This window comes from Halichoeres trimaculatus, unplaced genomic scaffold, assembly GCF_033239565.1.
Source record: "Halichoeres trimaculatus isolate MK-OKI-2021-1 unplaced genomic scaffold, fHalTri1.1 fHalTri1_scaffold_8, whole genome shotgun sequence".
NCBI classification, from domain to species: domain Eukaryota; kingdom Metazoa; phylum Chordata; class Actinopteri; order Labriformes; family Labridae; genus Halichoeres; species Halichoeres trimaculatus.
The window spans coordinates 9,568,890-9,580,867 of record NW_027437186.1 but is presented as its reverse complement, the minus strand read 5'-3'; the positions used below and the strand labels follow the sequence as shown (position 1 = coordinate 9,580,867).

The window sequence follows — 11,978 nt, the reverse complement described above, 5'->3', positions numbered from 1 at the left end:
GAAAACTCACACATTATGGATCAGATCTGTTTACAGTGACAGTACAGTAAATTTTTAAACCTTTAAATTACTTTAGCAAAACTAAAATTAGCTTGCTTGGATATGACCCTATAAAAGCCAGTATCAGACTGCTTTACAACTGTTAACTTTTAAAACTGATTAAACCTGGTAAGACTTTGTCAACCAGTCAGCACAGCTCTGATGCTCTGCTTAACTTAAAGGGCTAATTTGGTGCCAACATCTTTGTTCTGAAAAAGTTCTCTTATTGGAAACACTGGCGCAGATTTAATAAGTGATGGAGTTATATTTTTAAATCTGAATAAGCTATCTACATTAAATTACACAATCCAAATTAAAATGATTTCCATGCAGCTTTACATTTTTTTCAAATTTATGTAAACTGTATTCATGAGAAAAATGCATGTCTGTTTTTAAATACAAAAGATAAAAATACATCTTCTAACTTTATGAAGTCTTACGTTGGACCAGGTGTCACACTTAAAAAACAAAAAAAAGACTGTTCTACATAAAAATAGACTTCCTTCATGGTCATTACCTAGCTGTGATCAATACTTAGTTCTGATTAGTCGAACCCCATTCACAGAAGTTATTAATTATGAAAAGTGGTGGAGATGCTTCAAACAACCACTAATGTCAGATTGATCTGCCCAAGGGGCAACGGTGCAGTTAGTAATGATTTTATTTTTGTAGAAGGTAATTTAATGTTAATTTAAAAATTCAAAAACTTTAGATTGATGCTTTAAATGCTTAACAGCCAGCACCAGAGGAAGAGGACGGTAAGTTGTAAACAGTGCAAAAATCAACAAGGGATGTTTTTTTTTTCTCAAAACCTCAAACAGAACGAAAGACATCACCCACATTGAAGAGGAGGAACCAAGTGAACCAACTGAAAACTGCATGGCAGCATTGCAGGACTGGTTGCGTGAGTGGAAAAGGCAACCAGGAATATTGATGGGGAAGAAGACACTGCTCTTATATTTCGTGTTGGTTAAAAGTTGCTCTTGAAAATATGCTTATCTTTACCAACTTTGGCATGAATTAACAAAAAAATTGTAACATAAATGGACCCAGTCTCCGTGATGTCACCCATCTGTTTCTGATACAGTCTTGAACCCTGTCTTTAGTTGGGGTCATATGGGAAATGGGGCGGGGTTTGAGCCTCCACGCTAACAGCTATAGGTCACCTGCCTGTCAATCAGCTGAGCTGTGCCTCTGAACTTGCGATCCATCCTGAACTGCTGAGTTAGAAGAAATTTCACTTTGTACAGTGTGTGCTGTTGGAGACATGAGCTATTTAGGTTGAAGTCATTTTTTAGTAGCATGCTGTAAACATGTTTATTTCTGCTGTTATCATGGTTTTTTTTTTGCTTGGTGTGTTTGTTGTTCTTGGAAACTTCTGGACGGACACTCCAGAAACAAATTCAAACAGACACTCAACAAAGTGTGTGGTGTTTTTTTTAGACTTCCACAAGTTGCTACTTGGCTAGAACTCATATCCACCAGCTAAATTCAAATAATCCCTTCCTTTATTAAATATATAGATGCAACATTCATAACTCTGAAGGGGGCATTCATGTTTGGGTTTGATTTTTTTTATTAAGCATCATTAATATAAAACACCTCAGCATACTAGAAGTGTCTTCTCAGTCCGATCTGTCTCACCACATCTTAACAGTTTGTGTTTTTGCAGCATCTTAACACAGATCACTCAGTATTGATCTGGTCATCAGACGTGAGCTCATTTGATCTGCAGTTTGACTTTGATGTTCATAGCTGCCAGCTCGGCCACAAAGTACCTGAACACGTAAGGCACAGAGACAGAGTCAATAGAATCGCTCTTTCCGCACAGCGAGCACACTGTCTTGCGGTGTTTTAGGGATGACCAGTAAGGAGGGGGTTTCTCCAACAGGGGGGACAGTAGGCTGCCACAGTCCACACAGACCTGAGCCACCGAGCGGTCCGAGCAGTTGAAGAGTCGGTCGTGTAGCAGGAAAGACGAGCCATGAGCAAGAAGGGCGTCGCGCTCCATTTCTCCAAACCGTATCCCACCCTGGATGTTCCTTCCTCCCACCGGCTGGTTGGTCACCTTGTCCCGCGCCCCAGTCGTCCTTACCTGGAACTTGTCTGACACCATGTGACGCAGACGCTGGTAGTAGACGACTCCAATGAAGATGTCGGCTTCCATCTCCTGCCCACTGATCCCACTGTACAGCCGCTCCGTACCATAGTAGTTGTATCCCCCAGCTCGCAGCATCTCACCAAAGTAATCCAGCGCTGAGGCCTCCTCGGAGAACCGGAAGGGTGTGGCGTCATGGCTCAGGCCGTGCAGAGCGCCAGACTTCCCTGCCATGCTCTCTATCAGCATACCAATGGTCATACGAGAGGGAAAGCCGTGTGGGTTGAACAAGATGTCGGGGCTCATGCCGCTCTCAGTGAACGGCATGTCCTCAGCTGGCCACAGGCGGCTCAAGATGCCCTTCTGACCGTGACGGCTGGCGAACTTGTCTCCAATGGTGGGGTTTCGTGGGATCCGTACAGTGATGCAGACCCGTATAAACTGCCCCGAGCCAGAGTCATTACTGCAGATCTTTATGTTGTCGACAACGCAAGACTCCTGGTTCCTGACGGAGAGAGAGAACAGATGTTAACTTCCTGTAATGTGAGTGAAACTGGTGCCTGTGGCCTCTGTGGGGCGTTAGTTTCAAAGAGCTGAGACTTCATACTTCTTCAGGAATGATTCATTAAATGATTTAACGGTTACACAGATCTGTACAAGGATTGGTGATGAAGACCAGTACTTGTAGTAGGTGACGAAGGTCTGCCCTGTGTTCAGGTTGATGTAGGCGTAGAAGGGATCCCCAAACTTCAGCATAGACCCGATGTAAGGGAGACCATCAGAGTCCAGTTTGCCTGACACTTTGGGGTCCCCCGGTTTGGTTCCAAACACAACGCCATCTTGTCCCCGAACCTTTTCTGCCAGGTCCACCAGTTCTGTCTTGTAGATGCTGCCATGAGCAAAGCCGCGCTCCCATGATGACTTGTTCACAATCTAAGGAAACAGAAATCTGTCAATGCTACTCTTCTTCTACTGTTCTTTTTTTTCGAAAACAGCATGAATCCTCACCATGGCGTCCTCCATGTCATAGCCTGTGTAGGAGATAACGGCTACGATGGCGTTTGTGCCACTCGGATAGTTGTCGAGGTCGTAACGGTCGTACATAGAAGGCCGGACCATGGGGCTCTGAGGGGTCTGCAGGCGGTACAGTTTGTTGTCAGAGCGGTCCATGAAGGAGTGTAGAGGAAAGCCCATAGTCTGTTTACCTGAGGACACGCAAAGGAAACTCGATCACGTCAACAACATACAGATGCACACACACACACAGGTTACACTTAACACAGAAATACACAAACATCATCACATTTACACAGCATGCTTCAGTTTTCTGATGTTTACTGAAGGACTTCTGATGCTTCATCAATAAATCTGTGAAACCCAAAGATTATTAAGGTGTGTGTGTGTGCGTGTGTGTGTGTGTGTGTGTGTGTGTACTGACCCATCTGGCACTGGTACATGTTTCTGGGGCTCTGGTTGTGGTCTGAGTAAGGGATAAAGTTAGCAACCACGCTGAGCATGCTGTGAGGAAACAGCTCCTGATGAGTCGTCACTCCAGCCTCGACCTCGTCCTCCATGATGCCCACGTTGATGTACAGCTTGTAGGGAGACACAGTTTGATTGATAATCACCAACAATCAATGATCGTGAGCTGTCTAAGCACGTCTCTAAACCTCGTCTTACCTGTTCAAAAGTGCCAATCAGCTCCTGCTTCCCCAGAGATAAGTTCCTGACGGGTCGGACCATCCTGCAGGGTGTGGTGAACAGAAACAGCCCTGGGTACAGACTAGCCTTTCCTGTTTTAGGAACCACAACCACCTCAGTCCATGGAGGGATCCTCTTCTCACCCAGCACCTGAGGGGTTACACTCTGGCTGTCAGTTATCAGCAGGCAGTAAATTACACCTGGTCTAAATCTGGTTCAGCGTACGTACCTTAAACCTGCGTATGGAGTCAACCACCATCTGAACCAGATCAGTCTCCACCCAGCCTACCACTGCTCCATCCAGAACCACTGGGTAACAGTCTGAGAATGGATGACCTGGTTGGCCGTCCACCGGAGTCACACCTAGGACAGAAGTGATAATGTTTAATTACTGTGTTCTTAATGAAAACACCTTTTTATATTTACTTGAATTTCTTAATCTCTGAGATTTAGTTTGTTTGTTAAAGAAATACTGAAATCCCAGAGGTCAATGCATCATGAATCTACAACCCATTTCAACCAAGTGGTTCATTCGGTTTGTTTCAGAACAGCAAGCATTTTGTGGCGTTTCCACTGACTAATCCTGAGACTGATCCCCAATTAACTGAGACCAACCGTCCCACTTTTTGGGAACCTTCTGTTGGTGTGCCACACTAAACAGATCCAATCACATAAGATGGAGCTACAACACTGCAGACAGTTCATAGGTAAAAAAAAGTCATCATTTAACACGTGACAGCGGCTGCTGTGTTTCTCCTCATAGCCTTCTCTGAAACAAAGCTTGATTGTGCTTTGTAACAAAGAGCCACATGGAAACCACAAAGAAGAATTGCTGCATGTCTTCCATCGTTGATCTTTGTTTACTGTGTTGCATTTTTCTTCTTCATTGGATTTATTAGAGAGGTACACTGTGTCATGCATTATTCACGCTCTGGCTTACATGTCATCTCTGTGGAAACGGTTGGCTGTGGAAACACAAACAGGACCAGGCTTAACCAATCCAACCTGAACCAAACTGTACTGATCTCAACTGGACTGCTTAGTGAAGCCAGGCTAAATGCGTTGTGAGGACTTTGTAAGTGATCTTGAAATAACCCCGCTTGTATTTTATAATCCATGACTAAAATAAGATCTGCGCCCAATGTTTTTTTTTTTAGTATTCCTTTTGGGTAGGATGACATAATGCAGTCTGGCAAAGTTTGTCAGCGAATTCACCAACTGAGAAGCAAGATCTGGCCATTACCTCACAGGGACTGATTTCTTGGAGTTATTCTGTTCAGATTCTGGTCTAATGTTCAGAGAACCACAAGAGCAACATCTCTAAACTTTTTTCCTTTCCTGAGAGATTTCTGATGATCATGATTTTAGCTGATGACTCACCCAGAGAGCAGAGGAGTGCTGGCAGAGACACAGTGGACAGACTCTGAGACACAATCTCACAGCTGGCCGTCATGTGGTTCATGAGCCCGCACGGCTCTCCGTCTGGCGTGTGTACAGGACAAAGGAAGCCCCAGGACTCAGGAAGAAGCTTCCGGACTGATGTGGTTCTCATTTTGGCAAAGGCTGCTCCTCGGTGCACGCAGCGGAAGTGAGACAGGTATCGGATGAAGTTGAGTTTGTCAGCGACGACACACAGACCCGTGTTCTGCAGCATGCCCAGTCCTGACCACAGAAATATAGAGCAGGTCTATCTCAAACTGGGACCTGGTTTTGACAAACATGTTCAACATTGGCACAAGTTCAGTACCTGTTTTGGAGTTCAGGTTCCCAGTGGCTAAAAGGTACTCAAAGGCTTTAGTGAGGTCAGAGGCCATGTTCAGGGTTTTCATCATGTTCTCAGACGACAAATGGGAAATCTTGCTGCCGCGTTTTTCGAAGGCCAGCTTCACTGACACCAACCAGGCTTCCAGTCGCTCCTGAGGGCAGGGGGGTGGTACATGTGACTTCACTTTTCTTGATACTTTTAGCAGACTTCAAAAAACAAGTAGGACATGTGAAATAAAAGAGGGCTATTTGAATTTAATGAAAAGTAAGGACAGAAACAGCAGCATGCCTTTACTTTTAAGATGAAGTTTTAACATTTCTGCCTTTCACTCAGAGCTGAACTGCTGCTGAGAGAGGCAGATCCTGAAAGGCCATAGCCCCAGAAACCTTACTGGCTGTCCAATGAGCTTCTCAGAGTCGGGACTTGTCAAAGATTGTTTTTAAAGTCCTTAAAAGTTTGAGCTAAAAAGCTTAAAGGTTCTGGATACATCTAGAAGAATTAAACCCCTCTTGATTGACACACGACTTCTGTCACATCTTGAGAGACAAAGCTTGCAATAATATGGTTCAGTGGATAGAAAAGCTAAACCTGATGGAGTAGGTGTAGTTAGTCTCACCTTAAGGAACATCAGGTAGAGCTGACCTGGAGTCAGCACCTCCTGACACATGATGCTGTCAGGGTTCTCCTCCAAACACTGCTGCTTAGCAAAGGTGAAGAGTTTCCTCGTCATCAGACACAACAGGTAGAACTTCTCAATGTCAGAGTTCAGGTGGATCAGGATACACTGACTGCAACAAACACACACCAACACACACCTTAGACACTTTGAAGGTAAAAACTCTTCAGATTAGAGTAGATCAGGAAGGAAATACACATCACAGACGCAAAGTTTGTAAAGTTTGACTTTCTCTCTTTCCCCTTTTTGGCTGATCATTGTAAGTGGTAAATGTGTACAGTGTGTATTCCACTTACTCTAGCAGGTAGTGCGCACACTGCTCGTGTGTGTACCACTCGGGCAGATTCATCTTCACCCTGAATCTCTCTCCCAGGTAGCGGAGGATGGAGCTCTTGGTGTTGCAGCCCTCCTCCATTACCATACGCAGCATCTCACAAACACAGCTCTTGAAGAACGAGTTCTCCTCCAGACCCTTTATCAGCTCCTGCTGGATCTGCATATCTGACCAGTCCACTAGAGCCTGAGAGAGACCAGCAGGTTGGTATATTCAAACGGCATCCATATTTAAACTCCTATACGTTTATCATATTTTATCCTCTGGCCCAGAGTCTCACACACACTGCTATAAAATACTTTGCATGAAGTGTGTGTTTGTTTACATTGTAGTAGCTGGCTATATACAACACCACAGGCAGCCCGATGCTCTATCTGTCGGCTAACGTGACAACAAGTAAACACTGTCAGCTTGTAAGTCGTTAAGTAGCTGTTTATATTCAGCGTAACTGACAGTCCGGTGCTCTGAGACATGTCTGTAATGTGTAACATTAGTGAATCCTGTTTAGCTATGTCCTGCCAGTCATCTACCAAGCAGAGCTAACGTAACCTCACTCTTCATTTTATTGATAGACTCTCCAGTTTGAACAGACCACTGCAGAATAACTGCTGACTGTGAGTTGGAATGAACATTATCACAAACAGTTTAGCCCCTGTGTTAGCCTTTAGCTCAGGCTGTATCACTCTCCCATTTAGCTCTCTTCTGCTCCTCTGTTCTTTTTCGGACAGTTAGGCTCCAGTGTCCACCATCACTAAAATTAAAGCTTAAATTAGAGGTAGACCGAAATATCGGCCGGCCGATATATCGGGCCGATATTTGGACATTTGTCTCTATCGGCCATCGGCCATATTTTCTTTTAAAAAGCCGATTTTTGATCCGTTGTATAAAATGACGCAATTTTTGATCAGGCACAAAAAAGATGAGCACCTCGAACTTGTGGAACCACTTGGATACATTACATACTTTTGTTCAAATTATATTAATAAGTTTAAATTTCTTTTTTGACATTTTAAGAAGAGTGTGAATGTTTATTACTGCTTGTTACATTGTGTGTTTACTCAGACAAAATATTTCATTGTTTTGAAAGCTAAATAAATGTTCAGAGGACTGGACACGACTTGTTGTAATAGATTTCTTTTAGTTGCTCAGAAATTGCTGCGTTTCACAAAAAAGGGGTAAATATATATTTATTTAACAATCGGCTTGAATATCAAATCAGAAAAATCGGCTATGCATATCGGCATCAGCTGCCCAAATTTGGAAAGCATCGGCATCGGCCCCCAAAAACCCATATCGGTCGACCTCTAGTTTAAATCAGCATTACCAACATGGCTACTTAGTCTGGATTTTAAACATAGTGTCAAATTATACTACTGGCAACATGAATGGGACTTTGTATCCTGCTAGAATTTCCTTAACTTTCCAGTGCGTAGTTTAATTTTTAGCAGTTAGTTTGTTTTATAGCTGTTGTATAATAATTTCATCGCCAAAAGGGTAAGACACCAAAAATCTATTTTTATATGTTTTGGTCATCTAGCCTTGTGTGCTTCATTTTTCAAGCTCATTCAGCCTTTATCTTTAGCACTATTGCATGAAGAATGAAATCTGTCATCAACATAAATTTACAAAGCCTTTGGACTTTATGAGTTCCCGTGTGGTCCTGTAGAGTTTGTAAGGCTTTACACAAGAAGCCTGAATTGCAATGATAGTTGATACAGTTTTTACTAAGGCCGAACAATTAATCGAAATACTGGCATCACACTGTTATAGAATGCAATTTTCAAATTGCAAAGGCTGCAATTAAAAAACAAAAATCTATGTACACAGACCTGAAGGGAATATAGTGACTTGCACTTGTTCTTCCTTAAAACCAGCATAGTACTATACTAGTTAAACAAAGATACGTTATTGGTATCAATTCATGCATGCATTCATTTCATCTGACCATAACATTTAGGCCTGGCCTACAGGATTGAATTGTTTATATGTTAACAGTCGTATTGGTCATACAAAAAAATTATTTATTGGTTGTGTTAAGAGAATAATGCAAAACACAAAAGTCCCTCCAAAAAAATCGCAATATTAGTAAAAAAAAATGCAATTAGATTATTTTCCAACATTGTTTATCCTAATGTTTTACTGACTTTAGAGCACTTTCTTAATGGGGGTATTCTGTTTTCCCACATTTAAAAATGGCACAAGAGCTTCAGAGACTTGCTGAAATTATTAGGTCATCACATGCGGACTTCCTAACTGGCTCGTGACATGTTGGAGGGATGGGCCTGAAATACCAAGGACTTCCCATAGCCCTGCCCCTTGATGGGCCTCCAGAAGGTTGGCCAATTAGAGGGACGGGGGTTTGTGGAACAGAGCCTTAAACAGACAGCAACTAAAAAAAGGTTTCTGACAGAGACTGAAATAGGGGTTTTCTAAAACACCAAGGTGAAAAAAGTTTGGGTTTTTATCTGTTAATCATGTAAATCTCCTGTGGGATACCAAAGACACATTATCAACCTGAAAAAAAAGCACAACACCCCCTCTTTAAACTGTGACCTTGAAGTGACTTGGTGACCTGATGCTCACCTTCAGAGCGAAGCCAAGAGGAAGGAAGAACAGTTCCTTCTGATAGATGAAGTTCAACATCACGGTCCCATTCTCCAGATAGTGAAGGTTCATGTTCACCGCTGTGTGTTCCTCTCTCACACACCTCATAGAGATACCTGAGCAGGTGGAAAGCAATTTAAACACATTAAGCCATAAAAGTTACCATGCTAATCAGCTTTTCTTTAAAGGTTTTAAGTTACAGCAGTCTGACGAGTGACTGTCTACAGTAAACCAGACCATCAGAAACAAGCCTGATTATTTTATACAATCATTTTTCAATACATGTACGGGATGAAATGAGCAAATAGATAAGATACAGTCTTGTCCACAGAGGGTCCCAAAATTAATGTAGATCAAAGTTTGTCACAGGGGCTTTGTGGCTGATACGGTACTATTTAAGGTAGTATGGTATTTTGCAAAGTGGCCTTACCGTACTGGGTGTATCCCTGTCCCCTGCTCTTCCACTTAGGTCGTGACATGGCAACGGGATAATTCCTCCTTTGCATGACCAACATCCTGATCACTTTCTCATTACCATTTATGATGAAATATCCACCCATTTCCTGTTTACATCATAAATAAAACTTTATTTACAAACATGTCATGACAAAATGTGAGCAATGACTACACTTGTGTATCCATGAATGTGTATATGAGTGTGTGTTACCTCAGCCTCTTCATGGTGCTCTACAAGCTGTCGTGGACTCAGTCCATGTAGGTTACACAGTTTAGACTTCACCATTATGGGCAAGAGACCCAGTGACTGTTTGATGATGCCTTTGGGAATACCATTCACTGACCAGCTAACATCCGCCTTAAATCACAACACACAGACCTCATTTAAGCATAAAACAAGGTATTTACCATAAAAAAAATCAGATATAAAGTGTGTGAGAGACTCACCACCAGCTTCCCTCTGTATGAACATCTCCTTCCTCTGCACTCAGCAGGAAACACCTTCATTTCCCTGCAGATGCTGCCTTTGGCCACCAGGGGACACTGGATGGCCGCGTCAACAAATGCTAGACTGAGCCGGTCCTTCTTGTGCAGGAACTCTACAGGAGGGATGGCCTAATAACAAGGACAGGGTCAGTCAATAGAGTTCAAGAGCCAGGAGACCTGTAGGAAAATCTCTGACAGACACAGAAACACTAAGACAGCCTGGGGTCACCAAGACATAACAAGGGGCTGCTCAGGTCTGGTATTATCATGTGTCCTGAGCGATCGCCCCAGCAGTGGAAACATTTATACTAATGTCACTGCTGAATGGAGTCTCCGTTAACAGGAACAAAACTAGACTGTTTTTCATTGTGAACAAAAACTGAATCCCCCTAAATATTGACAATGTCTTGGCAGGTCCGCATATTTTTTCCCTCGCCGCTACTGCTTTCAAAGAGAGGGTTGGCCTACAGTATGTTCCTCCTGCTGATGCACTGACTGAACTGTAACGTCTCATGTTGGAAATAAACACTGTCAAAAATTTTGAAAGGATAAGTCATAATTTAAACTTCTTGGTTGAACATGCTCCTCATTAAAACTTTAAAACAAACACAAATCTATTGGAGCTTTAAGCACAATAACAGATAGCAAGACAACTGAATACTGTACTGTAAAGTATAATTTGTACAAACTGTATTCCAGTGTTTTCATCCCTCACAGTCACAGGTGCAGCTGCTACACTGTCCCTTTTAAAGCCACACTCGAAATGTATTTTAAATTTGATTATCTGACTGGTTTTATTTTATGGTTCCTGTTTCATCCCTCTGTTACTTGGAGATCAATGTTAACCAAAACACAGTCCTACTTGGAAAGGTTTGGGATGTCAGCAAGTGATCCAAATATCTGATCCCAGTTCAACCTGGGATTACAAATGTAATCTGCTTCACACAGCAGAGCACTTCCATGAGATCCATGTCATAACTTATTTGTATAAGCCAGTGGATTTGTTTAAAACCCTCATACCTCTGATCCCTCCCCATGCAGCTGATTTTCTTCTTTAATTTAAGGATCTTGTTTAAAGTATATATGAGTACAGTAACATGTTACATGACGTGAAACCAGCATGACTGTCCACACAGTATGACAGAGACTAATTCATCGATCAGTTAACTACATGTCAGCAACATTAAGTCAAACCATGCACAACTGTGTGTGTTTATAACTTCATCCATGCAAAGACTGACCTGTACGACCCGGCAGAGCCCGTCAGAGACCGCCTGGTCAAAGCTGTCGATGTGGGCTCGGGTCAAATCCTGAATCGCATCATGCTGCTGCTCCCTCAGCACCCCGAACCCGGCCTGGGTCAGGTTCTTCAGACTCGGCTCGGTCGGTAAGTTAGTCCACTTAGTAGATGAGTCCATGTTGGTTTCTGTCAGGGCTTCATGTGCTTGTTTACCGCACGTGCATGATCCCAGAAGTACCTCAGTCTTTCACCGGAACTTATCTTCTTCTTCGCTTTCTTTTTTGGCACTAGACCCAAATGGCGCCGTCTAGTGGCGTAAATTGTCGTATCTCTACAAACCTGCCTTCATAGTAAACAGTGCGTGGATTTTTGATTTACTTAGTTTCTTTTGAAAATGGTTAATTAAGAAACAAAGCGAACTGAATCTCTCGGAAATCTTATAAAACCTCAGTAGAAAGGACATTTTGTTTATTTTATTTTGTTTTATATAGCCTAATGTTATATTGCGATTTTTTCCCCCATGTGTATGGAAGCCGATTCCAGACTGTAAAAAGAGAGGGAATGCTTTTTTTTTCTTTT

At 42.6% G+C, this 11,978-nt stretch overlaps 1 protein-coding gene across 1 annotated transcript; it reads right to left on the bottom strand.

The window, feature by feature from the left end:
• Positions 1 to 1,570: 1,570 nt before the first annotated feature.
• On the bottom strand, positions 1,571 to 11,678 carry polr1b (RNA polymerase I subunit B). The gene is made up of 15 exons (XM_074676535.1): positions 11,401 to 11,678; positions 10,121 to 10,288; positions 9,885 to 10,031; positions 9,648 to 9,780; positions 9,197 to 9,333; positions 6,576 to 6,799; positions 6,220 to 6,391; positions 5,586 to 5,754; positions 5,219 to 5,500; positions 4,068 to 4,201; positions 3,818 to 3,988; positions 3,576 to 3,732; positions 3,146 to 3,342; positions 2,820 to 3,070; positions 1,571 to 2,642 (listed from the first exon to the last, which is right to left on the bottom strand). Exons 1-15 carry the CDS (start codon positions 11,575 to 11,577, stop codon positions 1,760 to 1,762), a joined length of 3,402 nt encoding a protein of 1,133 aa, XP_074532636.1. The 5' UTR covers positions 11,578 to 11,678; the 3' UTR covers positions 1,571 to 1,759.
• Between the last annotated feature and the right edge of the window lie 300 nt (positions 11,679 to 11,978).

Bases quoted from the DNA above. Each gene is read 5' to 3' on its own strand.
- polr1b (XM_074676535.1), bottom strand. From the start codon at position 11,577: ATGGACTCATCTACTAAGTGGACTAACTTACCGACCGAGCCGAGTCTG. The intron at 6,800-9,196 runs GTGAGCATCAGG...GGTCTCTCTCAG, and splicing joins CTCTTGGCTTCGCTCTGAAG to GCTCTAGTGGACTGGTCAGA. The intron at 3,343-3,575 runs GTCAGTACACAC...GCGTGTCCTCAG, and splicing joins CATGTACCAGTGCCAGATGG to GTAAACAGACTATGGGCTTT.